At 44.0% G+C, this 23527-nt stretch overlaps 1 protein-coding gene across 1 annotated transcript in view; it reads right to left on the bottom strand.

The window, feature by feature from the left end:
• Nucleotides 1–8634, bottom strand: part of GNA12 (G protein subunit alpha 12) — a 42027-nt gene extending 33393 nt beyond the window's left edge. The window contains exon 1 of the mRNA XM_065850294.2: nt 7915–8634. Coding sequence (XP_065706366.1) covers nt 7915–8235 — 321 coding nt within the window. The 5' untranslated portion in view covers nt 8236–8634. The remainder of the gene's footprint in view (nt 1–7914) is intronic.
• Between the last annotated feature and the right edge of the window lie 14893 nt (nt 8635–23527).

Genomic DNA, 23527 nt, shown 5'->3' with positions numbered 1-23527 from the left:
GGCAAACTCATTTACATAGGATGCTGGCCAAAAGTATAAATGGACTCAAGAAGTAATCAAGACAAATTGAAGGAAGAAGTGTCCAAAAAGGACTATTCGATTACATTCCAGATGCAATTCCTGGCTCGAGAAGTTTCCGAAACCAAAGGTTGCCAATAACTCTAAGAGTATACCAAAGTATCATATTGCCTGTTCCTGTACCCATTTTTTGGCTGTTTTTTTTTTCATGTCAGAGACAAAGCACCAGACCCTTGGCCTGACAGAGCACAGCTGTTCAGCACTAAGCAGAATGTTTGCTACTCACCAGAAGTATGAAGGTTTCATGAGCAAAAACGCTCATCATTAGGACTGGCTCAAATATATTTTTTTCTCCTTTATTTTTGAAATTGTTCTAGCTCTGCAAAAAAATCAGGTTATCTTGTACTTTAAAATAATTAATTAAATGATTTAGTGGGAATTATTAGAAAGGTTATTGGCAGCTATGTCACTTGAAGGCAATGACGCTTGCCAATACACGAGAATAAGTGTCACAGTATTTAAAGAGGAGCTTGATTTAAAAATACCTACACCAACAGCTCACAACATTCACGTTATAAATTATGAAGTACTTGTAGGATTCGTTATCCTTAAAAATCTCCTATTTTTTTTGTCAGATGGACCAAAACAGAGGCTGAGTGAACAGACCATAGTTAAGCAACAAACACAATGGAAACAACAGGTTTGGAGGGCACTCGCTCATAAGCAAGGGCAGGTTCTTCCATGCCCAAAGCAACAGTCAGATAATCAAAAGATATTATTATTCTAGTCAAGTGTCTAGAGAAAACTTGCAAAACTACTTAAGAGTTTGTATACAAACAGAAAAGTCTGCTACACTGCATTTTATCAAAATAATTTTAAGGAACTACTACTGGGTATGAAATCATAGACAACAGAAGCACTGTTATATGTGAAATACTGCAGTTTTTTAAGCTTTTACCATTAATACACTGCTTAACCTCATACCAAAGCCCTAGATCACCAGCACCTGCATCGCTCAGGAATATTGTGACAGAAGTGCTGATCACTGCTGAATATTGGATCAGGGATTCCAAGTCACGGCTAAGAGGTGATACTGTCTCCTCTGGCTGTAAACCAACATGAACATTGGACACAACAGGGAGACACACACGTGTTGCCTACTGTGTGTTTTTCCTCATTGCTGTTGACAAGGGACTGGCAAAGTCTGGGGATCACATTTCACACAGACCAATATACATCTGAGCTAATGTCAAAGAGAGTGCTCCCACCTTGGCGAGATATTTCTAATAGACCCTTGTGCCAGTGGAACAGCACAAAGTGAAGCAGCTTTACGGATGCAGGTCCAGCTGGAGCCGCAATTCTAACTGTACCCAAAAAACTGCAACAGCTCCATGATCACTGGTGCCAATACAAGAGAGAGAAAGCTGAATCACACAGCCATAGATGGGACTGGACTTCTCAGCAGCAATGCTCTTATTGGCAAGTAAAGTAAGATGATAAAATGTAACCTACATGTATTTTTAGAAAATCTCTCTTAACCTGCTAAAAAAAGACATTTTCAAACACAATTTTTAAAAGTAAAGTTGGCAGTGTTTGCAAATATAGTCACGTGCACTTCTTTTAAATTGTCGTCTGGAATACCAGGAAGAAGGTGACCTATTACTAGCAAAGTAGGAGTAAGACAAGCAGATTTTCACAGCATGCTATCGTAAAAGCATTAACAGTGTTTTTATTTGATCTGTGTCCTTGGAATGTTACAGTCAAGGTCCCGATGTCATTAAGGATGAAGTTTCATATTACAGACCAATCAGTCTAACAACTGATTACCATCAAAAGGGGCATCTTTCCTGGCAGTGAAGTTCCACTCTCTCCTGTCTGATGGGTTTGTCGTTTGTCTGACCCCACAAGCCAATCCAGTGAGCAAACACCACCAAAACCCAACTCATTTATATAGAAAGTGGCTTCCACTGCCTATATTAGTTTGCTGTGAGACAGACACGACGGTAGGGGTGGGAACAGCACCAGTTAGCCCAGCTAGACAACAAAAAGGCTCAACAGCTCTGCATGTATTTTCACCATTCACATACTCCAGTACCACCCAGGTGAGAGCAAGGTAAACAGCAAAGATGACCTACCTTCCAGCCCAACATACAAATAAAAACCAGGAACAAAGGGGAAGTGTCATTTACCTAGTCCACAGGAACACAAACATTAAGAAACATTTGGATTAGCCACTGAATCTCTGAACTGGGAGCAGCAGTCATGTCTGCTTGTCTGGAAACTCTGAAAAGAGTCCTTGTCTTCGACTGAATCCAGCAAAATGACGATAAATGCAGCAGAAGAAAAATACTCTCCCTGCAAGTTTTACTTGCGACTAGGCACAAAGCAGAGAGAAGATGACCTCAGAGGTGACGACCGGCGCAGGACCTGAAAAAAAGTTCCCAATCGGTGCTTTCAGAACTACGTTACTGGGTTTCTCCTCTTCCCAAGACCATCGCACTAATATCTAGTTTGTAATTAGTTAACACTTTCAATGGAGCAGAAGCAGCATCTGCAGTTCCAAAAGTATCCCAAAAGGCAGTTTTTGTAAGACGCCATGGTGCTGCCCTCAAACATACTGCCCCGGTACACACCAGACATGCTACACTGAAGGGAAGGACCTCCAATGCTCGGATAAAACCAGTTCCTCACCCCCATGAAGGTGAAAAAAAAAAAACAGGCAAGTGAAGGAAACTCATTTGGAAGCTCTACAGCCTCCAATTCCTTCTAGATTTTTTTCTTGTTGTAATTCACATTGAACTTACTTTTTCAAACAATGTGTATTAGTTTGCCATCGCTCCAAAGTTTTCTTGTAAACACTCTTAGTAGCACAATTTGCTAATTTCTTTGCCAATACTGTTTCCAAGTTAATTATAAAAATACATGTATACTCAACTAACCGAATAAAATGTAAGCTCCCAAATTTAGTCACTCAAGTGACTAAACTTTAGTCTGGAAAACATCAAAGTATGTGTCTACAGTCTCCAGGGACTAAGTCATGTTCTGCAATACTAATGACTGCATCACAAGAGCATTGTAAGCTCTATTTTGGAACAAAAAATGAATATTTATCATTTACTATTGACCACTACTCCTCTTTCACTACCCACCATGATGAAGACAGTTTGTTCTCTCTCAGCCCAACCAAGAGACACCCCAAACACAGAGATCACCAGAGGTGACAGAATTTATATTTAAGACAGAAAATACATCAACCAGTAGTTAGTAAGAGCTCCATTGATTAAATGAACCTGGAAAAGCAAGACCAACAAGACTTATACTTTTATTAATTTTCCACATAATTTTGTGAATATTATTTTTTCATTTTAAACTAACCACTAAACAGTAAAAGCACAAAGCAAAGATAATCAGATTTAAATATCAGTTCTATTGTGGAACTTTAGCACTCGTGTGTTAAATTTAATGGAAAAGCTCCTAATTAGCCACAGTACCTACAGAGTATTCTCCTTATCATTCCTTTCAAAAGCAGCTGTCCCAGTGGGAGCAAGACTGACGCTGGCCTGCGACAAACTACTCAAGTAGAGCAAGATCCCAACTTGGGCAAAACATCCTGGGTGCCACTGTCATCACCTCGTAACAGGTTAGCAAATTCATCTGCATGTAAACCCAAGTAATGTGTCAATTTAAAGAGTAACTAGACTTCATACAACAGAACGATTTATTCCCTCTGCCCTTCTAGGCTATTAGAAGAAATAGGTTTGCATTATAAATGACTAAGCAATTTGGTCACTTAAAGAGTGTCTCCCAACTAAACTGAGGAATATTTTTTCCATTTCCCAGAGTCTGTATCTGTACCAGACTGAAACTTCCAAGTTGCAAGTGAGTGTTCTTGTTTTGTTTTTCAATGACAACTGCACAACTACCTTATAGTCAGAGACCGTAGAAAAAAAATCATAAGCCCATTCAAGCTATACAGAGTATATACAACAACAAAGCAGAAGCAGGCTACGTTTAGTATTGGTTGCAGCAGTCCAAAGTTGTTCTTAAAATGGATTTCAGCACAGGCTACTCATTCTGCACACTTCACTGTCATTCATATTCAAGCTGTTGAGGAGAGATGTTCTTGGGTATGCCCACCTGTATTGCAACTGCTCTCAGAAGTCCAAAAGATATATCCTCAGGGTGTTTCCATGCTCAAAATCCTCAGTTGTTTTCTCCCCACTCAGAGACAGAAATGAAGTTACACATCACTTCCTGAGTGGTTCTTTCCGTCACAATTCCAGGCTTTTCAATTCCTTAGTCAATCATCATAATTTAGGCCACAGACAACCAAACCACACTCATGGATGTATTGAAACCTTGAACCGTTTTTTTCATTTTCAATACGAAAACTAACATTAAAAAAAAAAACTCAACAGATTATACTTTGGGCTTTTAAAAGTTGAATTTTTTTCTCTCTTCAGATTGAAATCTCCCAAACAAGTTGGTTCAAGTACCACTCCAGTGTTTGTAGATTCATTAGTTTCCATGCAGCTAAACCAGGTTTTTTTCAAGCAGTATGATATTCTCATACTTGAAAGAAACAAACAAACATTTACACACGGAACATCAGAGCCGTGATTCATTAACTGTTATCAAAGCAGGGGAGTAGAGTAGCAAGGCCAACCCATGTGTTTTGGAAGGTATCAAAAGATCACTCCAGATGCAGTTGGAAGGCATCAAAGATCCATGTAACACTACCAGCCACTTCTTAGATTTGCAACTTAAGATACTGAAAAGTTTCCCAAATTACTCTGTATATCCAAGAGTTGCCTTAAAATTCAGGCTGCAGCAGCTGGCCCTGTCCTCTCCGCTTTCCTTTTTCAGGTGGGTGTGCTGAAGTCCTGAAGCCTGTGTACTCATCCCAGAACATTAACACTGCTGCTTTTCACTTCAATCATCAAAAAGTTCCAGAAAGTTACTTTGAAACTTAGCCTCGATTAACAAGCAAAACCCTAGTTAACCGATGACTATTTACCTAAAACCAAAGCAAAACTAATGTATTTGAAGACCATCCCACAAATGCCAGAAAAAGCTAGCAAGGCCCTGAGCCATCACCTGTACTAAATGGAAAAGTAAATTCTGTATCATAGATTTATTTCATTTCAGCATTTTGTTTCTAACTAGGGTTTCCCAAAGTGGGGGATGAGAAACAGAACAGGATAAGGAAAGAACTCAGCAATAAGAAGATATCAGAAAAGCAAGAAGCTGAAAACTCATAATAAAGTGGAAGCTGACACTAATGTCAAGTCATACTTAGCACCGTTATTTTCGAAGAGGTTTCAGGTTCTGCTCTCTGAATCAGATCCTTCATGCTTTGTACGCTGTACAGACTCCCTAAATACTACTGCAATAAGCACTTTAGAATTATCAAGCACTATTGAGAGACTAGTAACCCTCCTCCTTCAGAGAGAAGTTTAGTCATGGTTGGAAAACGAAAATTGACCATTTAATCCCAGAGATTTACACTGCATTTCTAACTCAGATCTCACTGCTATACAAGCTTAACAGAACCATTGTTTGACCATGCCAAGAACAGTGTGGAAAAAGGGGCTAAGGCTGCTGCAGCTGTACTTCATAACGTCAAACAGATTTATATGCTATTCGATAGGATCATTTTCATTTTGCAATGTACATGTATTATAAAAATTTATCTTATATCCTTTCTTGTAAGTTAGATACATGGTGATCTCTGCTCCATTTAGTCTTAATGGCTGATCATTCTAGCCTGTACTTTCTGAAAAAGTGAGAACATGTAGTCTAAACACTTCAGTATAGAAAGAAGGGCAATCAGGTTCACTTGACAATTTACATTGTCAAAGCAGCAAAACAAGTTTACTTGAAACATTTTAGAGTTTTCTGCAGAACCAAGTTTACTACAAGGAAATATAACACAATCACCCTAAAATAAATGCACTGGCAACACTACTCTGTTTTGAAAGCCACGTAATTCAGTCTTGATATTTGATTTCTTCCTGACGATTATGGTAGAACATCAAGGTGCTATCAGGTTTCTTTCAGATGAGCAAAAAGAACATCTACAGCTTTCTCCCCACAATCCAGTCTCAGACCTCCTTCCCACCAGAAAACCCGTTTAGTTTCCTTTGTTTGCTCTCCCTCCTTCTGCATACTCTTTCCATAGCGACCAGTCCCAGGCCATTCCCCAAAACCTACGGATGAAGAGTAAACTCTATTCTTATATGCAAGAGCCATCTCTGTCATCCAGAGAAATAAGAGAAGCAAGAGCCTGACAGATGCTGGCCATGCACCTAGAAGGCCAGCCTAACCTTACACTCCAAAATCACAAACTGCAAGGCCAAAAGGGTCACTTTAAAAATACTTTCAAATTTTAATTTGATGATTGGAAGGCTTAAAAAGGTGTTCAGCTGACAACAGTCCAAGGAGTGTTGTTAACTACCACTCTCGAAATCAGTACACCTGACGGCTACCTCGGGGATCTGGATTCTACTCTAAGTTCTGCAAATTTGCCCAAAGTCATCCAGCAGACAAATGTTCCAAGTGCATAACTCAGCCTCCACTACTACAAGATGGAGACACTTTGCTTTCCAAATCATCCTAAATTCTACTGCTGAAAGCTCTATACCTTCTGCATATATAAAATATTACAATATTTTACCATAACTAGTCATGGAGTAGCAGCATTCTTAAAAAAAAAAGTCATTGCGTGCGTGTACTTAAGTGCATATTAAGCTTCTATTTCAAACAAATCTGAAAATTCAGAAGTAACTCTTGTTATCTTTAACTTGCACAGTTCCCTTTTCCTTTTATTTTCTATGAAATCTCAGAGCCTCAAAAATCCATGCCCACATAAGAATGGAGACAGCCTAACAGAAAAACACAGGCAGGAAAGTAGCAGTTCTTTTACAGAGAGATTATGATGATGAAGAGAGATATATTCTCACATGTGCTTTTTATACATCTCCAGGGATTTTCTGAAATACAATCACTTCTACCTGCACAGAGCACCAAAGCTTGTTTCCGAGAAAGAAACAGTATTTGTCAAGGCTGATTCTCCTTAATTCTCTGTAGACCAATGGCTCTACCTATAGACTTTATCAGTAGCCACTATATTCTCCAGCCAATAGAAAAATATACTACCAACATTTGTTTAATGCACATGCATTAAACAAAAGCTTTTGTGCAAAGGTACCAAAACAAAGTTACTTCCATTTCAGAGCTCTGCTTGGTAACGTTCCACCCTATCCAACTCTAAGGGCCCAGACTCCTCTGTTTCTAAAGATGTACCAAGTAACTACCACTCGCAGCCACAGCACCTATGCAGGGACCCATTTCTTGTCCCGTCTTGGGATACACAGACTCGGGGCACGTAGTAGAGGCACAGAAATTCCTCCTCATTTCTTCAAATTTGGAAGTTTCTCCAATTCTGACTTCGAAGATGCTCTCACAATGTTTTTTCCAGAGCACAAGCCACACCTATATCCCCTTTCCCCTGAGTTTCCACAAAGCTTTTCTCAATCCCCTTTGCAGGGAAGTTTCCTTTGGGCCTTTTTCATCGAGGCCTTCTGGAGGATGACGCTGGAAACCCAGAGCCTCGCCTCCCACAGCCCGCCAGGCAGTGGCACAAAAGGTACACGCCTTCACAAACACCTGCACCGCAGAATCCCCCTTCCCCGCACAGAGGGCGCATCCCAGAGCCGCGGCGGGGAGCCCGGGGGGGAGCAGCCGCCGCCCCGACCGACCTCACGTCCTTTTCCGACAGCAAAGCTGAGCACGGCCCAAACTCCCAAAACTGTGTCGGCGCCGGCCTTCACTCCCGACTGCTCCAGGCGAAGGCGGCTGGAGCCGCCGATCCCCCCCCGGCCCAGGCCCTCTCACCTTGAGGATGTTCTCGTAGATGGTGGCCCGGAACTCCAGCAGCGCCTTCTGGTCGAACTCGCGGCCGTGGATGATCCGCATTTGCTTGAGGAAGGTGGACTTGCCGCTCTCGCCGGCGCCCAGCAGCAGGATCTTGACCAGGCGGCGCACGGCCCGTCTCTCCCGGGCCAGCATCGCGTCGATCTCCCGGCTCCGCCGCCGCGCCTCCCGCTCCGCATCGCGGCTCCGCTCCTTGCCCTCCCGCCGCGACTGCTCCCCAGCGCGGCCCGTGGCTTCGGCCGGCAGCAGGCAGCGACTCAGGGTGCGCACCACGCCGGACATGGCGGCTGCGGGACGGCAGGAGCGCTCACAACGCCGCCGAGACCCCAGCCAGCTCCGCCAGCATCGGGCGGAGGCCACCGAGACGCTGGGACCCGGGAGGAGGAGCAGCAGCCGCAGCCAGGGGCTAAGAGCCGGGACCGCCCATTCCCCTTCTCCCGGCTCGGCTGGACGACGCTGAGGAGGGAGGGGAGGCGGGTGCGGCCCGGGGAGGCCGGCCGGCGGGAGGGGTGGCGGCGGCGGGGCGCGGCCCGCAGGCCCTGCCCGGGGAAGGGGGCACCGCTGCCCCGCTCCTCTCCGAGCGGTGAGGGGGCGCCGCAGGGCCGGGGAGCGGCGGAAAAGACGCCCCTGAGCCCCTCGGCTCGGGTTCAGCCAGCGGCCGCCTCCGGTCCCGCTGAGGCGCGGGGGACGGCGGAGCCCCTGGCCCCTTCAGTCAGGGAGCGCCGCCGCCGCCTGCGGAGGGAGGTGCCCGCCTAGTACCCCGTCCCGCTGGCGCGGAGTCTGATTGGGCGGCAGGAGTGCCGGTCAACGCCTCCCTCTCCCAATTGGAGAAGCGGACATATGGGGCGGGGCTAGACGGACGACAGGGCTCAAGGCAAGGCAGGGCGGGTTGCGCCGGGAGGGACAGAGCGGGGGCGGGGGCGTGGGCGGAGCTTCCCCGCGGGAAGAGGAGCACGCACCAATCAGAGGCAAGAGGGCGGGCCCCTGAGCGACATGATCCCGTAGAGGGCGTGATGTCAGGTCGTGTCCCGGGCCGCCGGCGGGAGGGGGCGCTGGGGCCTCCCACGGCACCGGAGTTACCGGGGGGTCCGTGTTAGTGACGAGCCGGGGAAAACCGAACAGCGGGGGCCAGTTCGCACTGGAGCGATTCAGCGGCGTCATGCAGTGACGTATAGAAACGCGTCATCGCTGACGCCATCAGAATACCTGCAGTCAGGGCGCTTCAGCATCCCCTGTGTCTTCTGCAGCCTGCTTTAGAGACTTGTCTGTGCTGCCCCGGGGACGCGCTCCCGAGCGGTTTGGGGACAGAGGCCACGGCCGGTGCCGGAGCTCACTGCTGCGTGCAGCGGTTTTCTGCATGGAATTTAATTTCTTGATTGACGTCAGGTGTAATTCCTTGCAAAGCATATTGAAACAATCTAGTGCTGGGCTGATGATGAGGCGGGGATTAAAGTATCAAAGTACACAGCTGAAAGAAAATCCCCTTGGTCTCCTGATGAGGTACTGGAGGAAAAAAAAGAACAAAAACAAACACATTTTGGGAAGCAGCTGGTATGTGATCACCTAGGAGTGGCTAGGATCCCAGACCTTCTGTCTGCAAAATGAAATCATAAAAGACATATGTCCTCAGTTCTACAAGATTATGTGGTCTTTTCTGTATTACTTCTTTTGTCTGTGCCTCCAGTTATTTATGCCATAAACATCTAATCCAGTTTAAACTTCAGATAGCTTATCCCATCCCAGGCCTGTACCAAACACCAGGGTGAGTGACACAAATAGCTGGGGGAAACCACTAGAAATGATTGGTACATCATAGAAAGTTAAGGTTGTTCAGAAACTGTTAGATGTCCCTAAGGATCGAGGAGGCTCAGATTTAGGACAAAACCAAAACCTTTCAGGGAAGAGAATCCCGTGTGAGTGTTAATTGCACTGAGATGCTGTTGTCAACAGGTCCCCAAATAACAAATATTTTTTCTCCTTAGCATGAAGAGACTCTTACAAACACCTTTAGGTATTGCATAAGTCAGCAGGAGAACAGCACAACACTCGGTCATAAACCACTCGCTACAGCACAGAACCTTACCTGAGAAAGTTATTTTCTTTTCCAGGATCTTACTGATTGTAGTTTAAGATTCAGCAGCAGCTCATTCCTCATATAAATCTTGCTGTAATTCAGCAGTTTCCCCACCTGATGTCATCGTTGCCCCATAAGAAGCCAGTCAGACCAGTAGGATGAAGACAAACAACAACCCTGAACCCCCCATCCTCTGTGGGCCTGATTTTCAGAGCAGCTGAGCACTCAGGACTCCCGCTGGAATCCGCAGATGCTAAACTGCCTGCAAATCAGACCCGATGTAGCTGTGAAGTGCCCAAATTGGTGTTGTCTGATTAGCTCAGTTATGCTGCCTCACTATCCCTGTCTGTGCCCTACTTGAGGTCCTCTTCAGACTTCTGAGGTTCTAAGGGGTTTTGGCAGAGAATTCGAACAACGACGAAGCCCAACTCCTGCAATAGGGCCGCTTCGTTCTGTGAGAGTGAAATTATGGTATACAATCAACTAATCAAACAAATCAGTTGCCAGACATCCTTAGTTCTCTATGCATTCATCCATGAAAGCAGCTTTCAACAGCTCACATCTAATTGTCAAAAGGAAAAGGTCCACCCCTCCCTCTTTCCCCCGCAGCACTGTTGTTCCTCATCTAATCATTCAGAAGCTGTTCTAAAAACAGGACAAAACAGAATTGTGTTTATTACCGCAGATCTGCAGCACTAAGCCTTCTGTTACTTTGCTGAGGGACTGGGCAGAACCTCACAAATCCACGTAATGATCCCTATTGATGTTTCTGCAGATGTTTTGTTATGAGTGTAAGCAATGAGTGTAAGCAATACGTGTAAACACCCCAGTAACAGCTTATAAGAGAGAGGCTTGTGCTCAGTCTCAATGCCTTCCCTTTCTCCATTTTCTTATTGTCTGCCCAGTTCCATGTTTCAAGATTTCCAGTTCATCTCCCTTCTTTGGGCTTAGACTGAAATTAAAACAATTTATTTTCATACAAAATAAAGTAATTTGCATTACTTCATTTTTCTCTTCCTTCTTTTACTTCCTCAGTTTTCCAGCTTTACCTTTTTTTTTCTCTATTTCTACTCCATTTTCCTTTTCCCCATCTCTGTTTCTTCCTATAACTGATGTCCTTTTTCTACTGAGATGAAGAACTACTTGTACAGCTGCTTGTATTTCTCTTCCTTCATCTCCCATAAATATACAGAGAAGAAGAAGACTGAAAGATGGTGAAAATGGAGGACTAAAGGACAGAAAGAAAGCAGCAATGAGGGCAACATTTCCATTTCCTGTGTTGGCTACAAACCAACTGAATTATGAGCAGAAAGATGTGGAGCCCTTGGGGAAAGGCTGGAGCATGAACTTCTGAGGCCCTGTTCCTGAAGAAGACAGCAGAAGCAGTTGGTAGTTGGAGAAGTTAGCGGACTGCTGGTACACAAAGACTTTAGTGCAGATGGGAGTGACATCTGGGCAGCTCCGGTAAACGAAGTTGTGGGAAAAGCACTGATGTTGAGCTCCAGTCAGTAAGTCCCATTTTCTGCTTAGAGAAAGGCCAGAAGAGGACACGGCCTCACTGAGGAATGCTGGCACTAGGTGTGTGAAACGAAGAGCGCTGAGATGCTTGACTTCGGTTCTTTCTAACTAAGTCCCACTAGTTTCTACCCGGGTCAAACACGGCGAGGATATATAGATTTAGCTCTTGAAGGATGCAAAGCTATCATTTCACTGTCTTGAAGCTTGTGGCTGGCTAATCCCTACGTCTTCCTAAGTCCCCATCTGCATGATGGCCCATTCCTTACCCAGCCCACTGTGACCCGCAGCTTAAACCCTATGTTATCTGGAATTGTATTATCAGCATCAGAGGAGGAGGCACAGGGGGAAGGAGGTGCTACCACTTCAGCTGAGAAAACAGGTAATGGACCCCATAAATATTACAAAATTGAATATTTGCCTGTACCTGGGACCTGGCCATTGTTTTCCTGAGTGCTACCAGCCACTGTCACTGCCAGGAAGAACATTTTACTCAGTGAAACCGGGAAGCAAATGAACAACAAGGAGGATAAGCCTACCATGCAGTACAGCACCATGCAGCAATAGCAGAGCTAGCGCTAATGTAATTTAAACTTCAGAGTTTAGGCAACAGCCTGGCAACCTTAACAGCAAGAAAAAGTATGTGCTAATGGAATCACCTGAGTTGATAAATCATCCACCTTGTCCTTTCTGACCACTGTGCTAGATGAGCAAACAGAGTCAAAATATCGAACTGTTGTTACCACAGGGCAGAAGCACTCCTGGCTTAGCCTGACTTATTTAAAGATGCTGGGGCCCTTGAATTGCTCGTTGTGCATTCAGATAGCAAAGCTTGTAGATCTGAAGAAGATTTATGATCTAAACTCCTTTTGCTTTTTCTCCGTTGTTGAGACTGTGACTCTCTTTGCCCGAGGAGATGCTGGAGTTTATACGCACTTCAAGCTCTTACCTAAGCTGGTAGTTTTGTCACATTAAAAGTGCCGTATTCTGCTTATTGCATTCTCAGAGGTTTTATATGGCTTTTTCAATGGCCTCTCTGCACACTCCCCATGGCAGAATGAGAAAGCGGAGAGAGACAAAGTGAACGATGTTCTGTGAAGGAATGAAACAAGAATAGTTCAAATAGATCAACTATTTTCTGTTAACGTCATTAAGTATATGGGAACCTTCCAGTACTAATATATTAGGTTTTTGCTACAGGCATTGAGACCTTGCCTGGATGTTTTCTGCAAGACTTTATGATCACTACAGTAATACGCTCTTTCTCAAAGATCCCGATTCTTTGAAGTGATTGCAGTCTTAACTCCTGTGAAGCCACAGAAAACTGAAGTATTCGGGCATCTCTCAAGAAAAAATACACTTACTAGTGAATTTGTATCTCAGTTTTTGCCTTGCCCCTTTTAACATTGCTGTAATATACAGTTGTTTGGGATATACATCCATTTTTTTTTGATCCAGATTTCCCTAAACTTCTTGAGCTTCTAATTATTGACTTCAAGATGTTCAAAACTAGGTCCAGATGAAGAACTAAAGGACCACGAGCAGCACTGTAATGGTGAGAATGGAAGAGAAATAGATAACCAAACAGTCCTTCCAAATTATAATGGTTTTATTACAGTGTATTCTGTTTGTTAACTATATTTACTTGCCCCTTCGCTAGCTCTGTGAGTACAGAGGCTGCAGAATGCTTGCTTCGTGGTGTTTGTGAGTTCAAGAATAAGCATTCTCTTGCAATGGTCCATCCCAGCTGCCACTAAGCAGTAAAAATGGCAAATTACGCCAAAGCAAAGCATGCCCGCTTCTTTTATTAAATTTGTGGCCACCGTTTTTTTCTTTTCCATGTGATATTTTCATCTTCTGTCCCACAGAGGATGCATTACTCATATACATGAAATACGTGAGTCGTGACACTTCATGTAGTTAATTTTCACTGTTTTCAGACTGCTTGACAGTAGCCTGTTCTACTTCATTACACACCAGCCAACGAGTGGATTAGTTTACTTTCAAAACACAAAACCTCATATTAATCCCCAAACAATTAATTATTGAGAGAAGACAAGCATATTTTTAACCCAGCCTGTGACTTTTCTACTTATTTCATGCAACGAGACGTGATCTGTGTAATTCCAGGCATGTCCTGCCAAGTGTCCTGCGGGCTCTAAGTTCTTAGCGTGAAGTTATTGTGGTTACACGCGGGGCTGGTGTCCCTTGGTTCTGAGAGTACAGAAAGACCGGAAAGTGAGGTTTTGCTCCAAAGTGTTTCCTCAGGGGACGCGTAACTTGGGCTGGTGGGATCTGGTGGGGCTGCATCTCAACAGCCCTTGCTTTTGGGTTCTAAATTTGGAGACGTAATCCTAGAGCACAAAGGGACAGAAGAGGCACGTGGTGGCTCCAGCTTGTGGCCTCAGTCTACACAAAAAGATGTCTCAGAGACAATTTTAAACCAGACTTAAGCCCTAAAATTGTTCGGACCTCTGATTTTGAGTGCAAAAAACTCAAGCAGAAAGTAGTTCTGTCAATGCAGGCACATGTTGTGTTGTCTATGTCATAAAAAGTCATCAGAAAACAAGATGAGTGACATTAAGAAGGGGGAGAAAAGGCACCAATCTCAAAAGTGCCAAATCAAATCCAAAGGAAATGGAGCTCCTCGAGAACAGAACTGAACACGTTTGCTATCAAGCTCTGTCCATTTCTTCTACGTTGCTTTTAATCTGACTTTTCATCTGGTGATGTAGAGCCAAATATCTCCACGAGTAACATGTAGGTCCCCAAACTCATAGGAAATTAGCATGCCTTAATAAAATTTATGCATGGCTTGCTAATGCGGTTCCACATCTAAAGGGAAAACAGATGTTCTCTTTAGTTATTCTCTTCATGTGCAAAGGAAAGCTGTTGGTTACAGTTTCTTTGGTGCTGGAAAGGTTACAAATGATGCAATTTTTACAATCCAACTCGAAGGCTCTCTGCTAACCTGAACTGCTGAGGTGACGCTTGCAGATGCCTGCCACCCACTTACCAGCCTCCTATTTCTCAACACCTACACCTGAGGATGAATAAATAGAACAGAGTCCACAGTATTTGCCTGAGACCATTAATGGGCTGGCAGAGCAGGCTCCCCAGCCCTCTGGCTGAATTCATTGTGGAGTTTCTCAGCCCAGGTTCGTTTCAAAGGAGAGGCAGGATGGATGCGTATCCGAAAAGCTGCTATTAGACGTGTCACTAAACGGGTCTCCCAAGGCTTCCGCACGAAGAAGAAAAATCTTGATTCTTCCCCTTTGTCACCTGTCTCCCTCCACTTAGCACATATTGTGCATTCTGCCCACATAATTTGCTGCTACACATTGCAGATGGGCAATCTTTTCTCTTTCCATTTTTACACAATTATTTTCAAGATGTGCAAAAACACTGGCACTTACAGTGAGTGTTTGCCATCTGAAAGAGCCTGCCACTGCAAACATGTATGCACGCAGCCACATATATCCGATATTCATTCTTTGCTTTGCAGATGGGTATCAAACACAGAGGCTTTCAAAATGCTAATTCATTGGGCTGCTATATTTGTTTGTTTGTACAATACGTTTATTCATTGCTCCCTGAATGGGGGGATCCCAAGCCTTCTTTATTTCTCTGTAGCTACCAAGTGGACATTAATACAAAAAGTGGGTCCCTGACAACAACAACAAAATCCCCTAAAATAACAGCAAGTGTGACAAATTGTAGCCATCAGCTTAATACCCTTTCAAAGTATTTATCCAAACAATCCTTTTTTAGCCTGTCGTGGTCTTACAGATAATATGAAAGGATAAACACTCACATGCACACCTAAATGTGACTACTAGCTGATTTAGGAATTATCAGTCTCCGAAAAATGGAGAAGGAAGGGACTCTGTCATTTAAAGAAAGCACAGCAAACGATGCAAAACCCAGGCGGCAGGAATGCAGAGAAGCGCTGGCAGGAACCAACCAGATGAGTGATCAGCATTTTATTCAGACGGTGTTTCAGCATCCACCCGGAGGAGATTAAGTATCCTGTCCTCTCAGTGCAGAGAAGGAGAAATAAATCAGGTTTCACCACAATCGGGTGGCAGAGAGTTAATTAGGGATAGGAAAAATATATTTCAGTTAGCAAAGGAATAACGAACAAGCATATGAAGGAACTGAAATATAGTGAAAAGACGTTGGAGCACATCTGGGAAATGGTGACGGAGCATCCTGCAGCCACAGGGGACCGTGCACAACAGGTGACTCGGGCGGCTCAGCCGAACGCTGCGATCCGGGAGCCAAATGCTGTTGCTCAGAGCTGTCATATGAAAGCAGACATTTCCCTCAGCCTGTCTCATGTCAGAGGCTCTCCAACAACAAAGCGCATTAAAAAGGCAGGGTTGCTTAAAGAAACAAAAGGACCTTAGGTTTCCTCTCAAAGTAGTTTTTAAAAACCGTGACCCTCATTAAAGTCAACCTGAGTTGTTCCGCGTCTCTTGTAATTTGCATCCCAGGGTCTGTGCAAAACTAGAATATGAGAGATTTTGCTATTAAAACAAGCCAAACTACACAAGAAAATTAGCAGAAACCACAAGAAGCAGAACAGTGGTGAAGCTACCTTAATGCCCTCATGTTCAGTGGTTACCATTAATGATTTAACAGTAAAACTCGACTGAACGAGTAGCAGATACCGATACACGCCAGCTACGGATCTGCTCTGTGTTCTTGGAGCACATGCATATGGATACATTGAAGCAGGAGAAACTTTCAAAGGCAATGCACTATTTTATTTTCCTGTTCCAAGCTGAGGTTTAATGTGTCTGGGGCTTGTACCTCCATAGCCCTAATGAAGATCAATTCCAAACTAAGAGCCACGAGTCCCCGCCCCAGCCAGCTGGATGACAATATTATTTAGAAACACAACATTTTAGGCTTTTCTTTTCCACTGGGTTCAAACGGTGGGTACAGGTGGGTTTGGGGACATGTTGCAAAGTTCTGGCTGTCAGCTGATGGGTGACATATGAGCTTTGTGGGACACGGCACCGGTCCAGCCATGTGCCATTCCAGATCCGCCGACATCCCCCTTCTGCCAAGAATGCCATAGGTTGCAGATCACTGCTCAAGAGGAAAGGCTTGGATGGGAATGAATGCATGAATATGGCTCCTGGCTGAAATATTTAATCAATGTTTAAGTGACTTTCTGCCACCAGTGAACTTCAACATTCCTCATTTTGGGTAAAAGCTGGGAGTCACGTTGCAACAATATATTCAGAGAGCACCAATATAGTCAGATAGCATCTGATGATGCAAGAGCAGAGTCTGTGGTCAATCACCGATCCAGTAATTTAGGAGAGTGCAGAAGGAGGAGTGCTGCCTTTTGACTGTCTCCATGTTTGTTATTTATACACCATGTCATTCTGAGCTTGTTGTTTGCTTGTAGCTTTGGGCTGACGGTTCCCCAATTCCAAAGGCAATTCAGCCCCTGACATAAAGCAGAAGAACAATGCACAGTTCCTGTAAAACAACAGTGCTGCCCCCGCTGCTGTCAGAATGCAGGGATTAGATACAGAATAATGCAGTCCCTGATCAAACCTGCAGCTGTAATTCAACCTCTGGACAGTGCTGATGCCATAAATTTGTGAAGAAAGTGCAGCTCAAGCGATTTGTGAACAAGAGCTGGTGAGTCCAATTGAATTACAGTTGTGAGAACAGCCGGGATCCCCCTGCACCGAATCATTACTAATGAGAGCCAGAGAATGATTACTTACAATTTTAATGAAATTGAATTTTAATTTATAACCTTGGCTAGAAGAGAAGGAGGGAGAAACATACAATGAATATTTGTGGGTGACAGGGCAAAAAATACAGCAAGAAACCCAAAATAAACGGAAGGAGAATGCATTCTCCTGGAAGAGACAAGATAACATTTTATCTTCTAAAAGATATTCATATTTTAGCAAACAGTTGTGATACAGTGAGCACTGAAGAAAGCTACTCTATATCACAGTTCAGATGATGGAAGAGCTTAGAAAGAAAATGCCCAGATATGTTTTCCGCAATCCATTTATGATACTCAGAGGAAGTGGAACTGTTTCACTGATTCTCAAGCCATCACAACCCACTGTTTTGGCATGAAATCAGCAGAATGGGAGCTACAAGCACCACTGACATATTCTAATCAAATAATCACATGGAACCCTTTCTGGGCAAGTCTTCCAGTTTCAGCACTGAGTGGTTATTCACTATTGGAAGCAAAAGCATAATTAATGCCAAATACTGGTTTAAATAGCATCAAGTTTCTTGCTGTTGGCCATGTTGAGGTAACACTCTGCTATTTTAATATCCTTTTTATTATAATATTGCCCTGTTTCTACTGGGACTACGGTATAGGGAGGTTAAGAAAAATGGTTTATGAAATTCATCTCAGATATGGAAATGTGGGGAGACGAGGGAAAATAGAAAAGTAGCACAAGATGGATGAATAAGGGAGCACTTGTGGCACAGGCCACACGAGTTTTGCAACTCATACTACGAATCTGCAACCCAGGGATGATTAGAAGAGTGTGGGATGTATAGTGGAAGGTCTGAGACTTGGGGCTTGCAGCAAGGGTCACATAAAACAGACGTGGTACTGGAGAGGTGCTGAAAAACGCTCAGGGTTTTGACTTTACATTTATTTTACAGAAGGTAAATCAATATCTCTTCACCCCAGTGCACTCGTATCATATGGCTTTCTGTTACAAGGTGACCAGGGCTTGAACATGTCTCCTCTGAACTGAAAACAGCTTAATCCAAAGAGATTTTTTGTCTACAAGATGTCTAAAGCACCATATTACCTCACGGCACAGGGTGACGGGACCCAACCCAGTGTTTCGTTGGATGGAAACTATTACTATTCAAACAGTAAAACATGCAAATTGAGTGGGAATCCAGTACTATTTGCATATATTAAACTATTTTGTTAAAATGAAGAATATTCAAATGAGATTTGCCACACAGGAGAGGATTTTCAAAGAGACAGAGCAGTCCTACTGGGAGAAACGTTATAAAAATAGGCTAATGAAGGGTCAGTCTCTTCTATGTGTCACAAAATTATTTCACAGCAAAGTGTATTGTCATGCACACTCATTTACCCAGACTCGCAGGGCCTAATTGATTTTGGAAGCCGAACTGTATCACATCACCGCTGGAGGGAGACATCATTCTTCCAAAAGCTGTGAAACTGCTGCTGCCATCAATGCACTTCACTAGAAAAGGGTGAAAACATCATCTTGAGAAATACAGCTGCTGAATTTGATCCAGGTTGGACACAGTAAATCACAGGTTCTAATAACAATAATAATACAGCATGAATGAAACAGTGCCAGATTAACAAAGATACTTAATACTTCCACTCTGATCAATACCGCTCAAGTGAATCTTATCCTGGCATCTCAACTTGGTCCGGGTTAAATCCACCACCACTATCTGTATGTTCTCCTTACTCCCTCCCATCATGCACAAGCTGTGCTTGCAGAAACCCATTTGTGATGTTAAAGTCTCAGGCTGATATTTCCTAACCCTTTATCTGACTGCGACCTCGAGTGGGACCAAAAAATGTTCCTGTAGATGGCATTATTTTAGTTTTCCCTTAACCCTCAGTGGCCTAGTGTCCTATTTCACAATCATTCAATTACCGCTACTGCTGCTGAAAAAAACCCAGTGAGAAAATAATTATTTGGTGCAGCTGAAGGTCATGAGCTGCAGGAGGACAGGGAACCACGCGAGGAGCTCAACGCCGTGCTGCTCAGATACTGTTGGACAACTCACAAGTGTCTGTACGTACTTCAGAGAGGGGGCCAGGGCCCTCCAACCCAGCATCTTCTGCTCTAGAAACCAAAAGCTTCTGCTAGTAGAACAAAATAAGCACTAAAAACAACAAAAAAGTAATTCTACCTAATGTCATGGGGCATCTTCCCAAAGAGGATGATGTTGCACATGTCTATATGGACTCTTTCTGTTGTGTGTTTGCACGTGCATACACATTCGGTGAAAGTCACAAAACAGCCTCTCAGCAAGATAAAACATGTGATAAGAAAGAAAACAATTCCTGTGTGAGGGACTTTGCTGTTTCCAGTAACAGTGAAGAGCCCACGGAAACTTCCAGCTCAGCTGACTGCTTGTGGATGCTGTTTTGAACTTTATTAATGACACATGCTACCACCTGCTAGCCGCCTCCTCACTCTTGAATTAAGCTAATTATAAAATTAATGAAGAAAACAAAGCTTTTTTTTTTTTAAATATATTCTCATCACCTCCCCACGCAACTGCATCTCACACCTACAGCGGCAGCCAACCATGGGCTTCCTGTCGTACTCATTGAATGGGGCAATTTCAGAATAAATAGTTCAAATGCTTCACTTATAAATCTCTAGAGTGAAATCCTAGTTGTGCTGAAAACAGATTTTGATAGTTTTTCAGGCAGCTTTTAAGTTGCTTTTGTTTCTCAGTGAGCCTTGTTTATGGAAAGGAGACGATTAATTCAACCTTACAGCTTGTGCCATCCTTTGTCTTTTTGTTGACCCATGCGTCAACTTCCATAAGCCACCGCATACCTCCTGACAGTCATCATCTGGTTTTCCCTGATGTTTTACATGTGCTGGCTGAAGTTTGCAAGATCCGGCTTCCGAACAGTGATCTGAGACATTAGAAAAGAGCCAGGAAGAAGCAGGAAAAAACACGTGTCATCACCACCATCCCCATTAATTCTACTGCAAGACAAAACCTCATCTTGAAACCACCAGATCATCCCAGCCTAAGCGTATGTGTATGCCTACGCTGCACGCTCTTTTATTGTATTAATAGCTTTTAGCTGCTTTAGCTACGGCCATGGTTCTTGTCAGTGCTCAGAATTTGTAAGATGTCGTCTTGGAGATGTAATTTTCAGATGTGCACAGTATCCACGATCCTGGGACTCCACCTGCAGGACTTCACACACTGGTGGAGCCTAATTATCACAAAATCTCCCTGCCTTGTTTTATAGCGGAGAAGGTCATGGCCTAGTTGCGGGAAGAACCCACTGTTCTGACTGTCATCATAGAAATAGGAAGAGCTAAAAAGACGAGCAATTCAAACATGTACCCCTACAGCACGGTGCAGTTCAATCTTCCCGAGGCATACAAAGTAAATAGGAGTAATAAAATGTGATAGGAAAATCAATTGGAACAAATGAAGCACTGTCTGTGCTGTATTTCAGCTTCTCCGTCCCATTGTTACCGCTTTGATTAATAAACAGCAATCTGATAATGAGCAAATCAGCTCAGCACCAGGATATGGCGAAGTAAACGCTGCCGACATGTTACAATGACAAAGCTGAATCTCAGCAGCAGGTTGTTTTTGGAAGACTGTTTGGCTCTTCCAGGGGGCTGGTCAGAGAAAGACCATGGGGCAAAGCTGGGTGGGAGAAGCTGTTGTAAGCCGCCGGATTTGATGTTATATTTACAAATGCGCACTTAGAACGACGCATCCATTTTTCACATTCATTTAATAGAACTTCACCCCACAGGCTTTCTCTAGGGTGCAAAAATGAAGGTGACAACCAAAAACTGGCTCTTAAAACAGTATTTTAACAATACAGTAATGTTACTATAAAGAACTCCAACTAGGTCAGAGTTGTCAACAAGCTTAGTTCCTGCTGGTGCATATTCAGATGGAACTGAAAGGTAATGGAATTGTGTCCATTTATGCCAGGAATAAATCAGTTGAATTATGAGTTGTTCTTTATTTCTTTACCGTGTTTATTTCTTTCCTGAACATCGTGGATGTCCCCATGAGCAGAGCTGGAGATGGCCTTGTGGTGCCCTTCCTGAGCACTGCCCGTGTGCCCTGCTCCCTCGCTAAGCACAGTGTTAGGAGTTACTCTCTGGATACTACTTTGTGAGCAGGGGATTCAACTTGAGTGAGTTTCAGCGCCTGTTTCTGTTTCCTTGCTGCTTTGCTAATGCCTTGGTAGATGCAATCACTGCAGGCTGTGCCAGACATCCTTGTTAGTTCCCCACTTCTTCTGCGAGCAAAAATTATCAGATTCACTGACATTTCAGACAGAGAGACAAGGAGAAGTGTACATAATTGATGTGAGACCACTGGTTGCAGTGAATTTAAATCAGGAAAAGGAAGCTGTTCTCCAAAGTACTGGATATACCAATCACTTGTCATCAAGAAATGGTTCCAAGATTTGACTGCTGACCACAAGAAGGTTTTTCTACCAACTTGTGAAAAAGAAGTTAATGGGACAGAGAATAAAGGAGAAAATGATCACATCATAGTTCTCAGGTGGAATTTTTCCATACTGTGGCAAATTGGCTGCATTGCCAGTGGCCTGAAAAGTCAGGATGGCTGCTCTATCTGAGGAGGGACAGATCGAGTGGTAGCTATTACTGTTCAGACTGTTTTGTAGCAATGAATTCACGTATCTTCTGAAAACAGCGAGGGAAGCAAACTGCATCCCAGAGCTCCTCCACACTCCATCCCAGCTCCGCTACTTCACACGACTTCCCATTTTCCCTGGTGGGAACAGCCTGGTCCTGGCCCCTGTCCCAGTTCCTCATCCCTGGGACGGTCCCACTCCATTCTGCACACACAGCCTGGAGCTGAACCATCTCGTGTATCCTTTAATAACCTCCAACCCACCAGTTGCTGTCACCGCACTGATGAAACTGGGTGTTGCAGGTACTTTACTGTCTGGCGGCCCTGTCTTGTTATTTGCCCAGGCAGGACGGGGATCCTGTGGAAGAGCCATCTCTCCATCTTTGTCTTTCTGTATCTGCAGTTTGGAAGAAAATCAATATTGCTGTTTGTTGCTAAATTGTCAGACAGCTTTTGATGCTAATATCTGATGAAGCAGACATGCTGTTGTAGATATTTACTCTCAAACAGGTTCTCTATCATCCACCATCTGCTTTTAAAGGGTCTATTTTTCCTTTTTTCCAGTGACTAATGGTGCATTTAACCCCGGAGAGCCTCTGATCTCAGCATCAGAAAGTTTCTGCAGCAGAGGAACAGAAAAAAGGAGGCGGGGGAGAGAGGGTGGATGAGCTTCCTGTTGTTCTAACTTGGCTTACTGGTAGAGTTCTCAAATCAAACTAGAAATCTCACCGCTTAAGGCAGCCACCACTCAAATCCTTGATACAGCACCACACTTGTATTATGTTCTCGTTCAGAGTCTGGAGAGCAGAGCCGACCGAGGGGAGCCAGACCGTGTCACTGACCTGCATGGACAAACCGCATCTGCTCTCCGTCCGTCCGCTTGCTCTATCTGTACAAAGATGTTAACACCTTTTTGATAAAAAAGCAGTAGTTCTAAAGGTGAAAACTACAGGGATGGGATGCCTTCTGTTTGCTTTTGCAGGTTCAGAGACAGAGATCAAAATTTACATTAGAAAGAGTCAGGAGAAAGTCCGTGAGAATGGCACCGATTCTTCAGTGTTTGGGTCCAGGATGGTCCCTGAGGGCTAGAAGTAGTTTTGCAGGAATATCGAGTGTGATTTCAGGCAGAGTTCTGCAGTACTGGAAAGACACAGGAGGAAATTTGGTGTCATGGTCTTTCAGCATTGCGTTGGCTCAGTTAGGAGTTCTGTTCGGGGACGTGTCAGAGCAGTCACCCCGGTTCCTGCAGGCACTGTGTGGGCAGGACTGTCACACCGCGGTGTGAACCCTGCTGTGCCAGGAGGGGTGTCCAGGCAATCGCTGCTCTGCCATCCACGCTGCCAGGGAAACAAAACGCTGTTCAGTGTGCTTGAACCAAAAACCACACTGCGATTCGGTCTCCAAAGTCAAAAGGCGCTTTGCATTGATACACGGGAGAGCTTCCTTTTTCTTCTACAGACAAATCTGGTAAAGCACAAGGGTTTTTTGGAATTACAGCTTCAATTTGCACACTTTTAAAAAGCATTTGGTGCGCTAGATCACTGCATAGTGCTCTGATGAAGGATCTCAGGGCTACAAACCCCGAATCAGCCCACGCGT

This window comes from Patagioenas fasciata, chromosome 15 (assembly GCF_037038585.1).
Source record: "Patagioenas fasciata isolate bPatFas1 chromosome 15, bPatFas1.hap1, whole genome shotgun sequence".
Classification (NCBI taxonomy): Eukaryota; Metazoa; Chordata; class Aves; order Columbiformes; family Columbidae; genus Patagioenas; species Patagioenas fasciata.
Note: the sequence above shows the minus strand (reverse complement) of the source record. Positions and strands in the feature narration are given on the sequence as shown.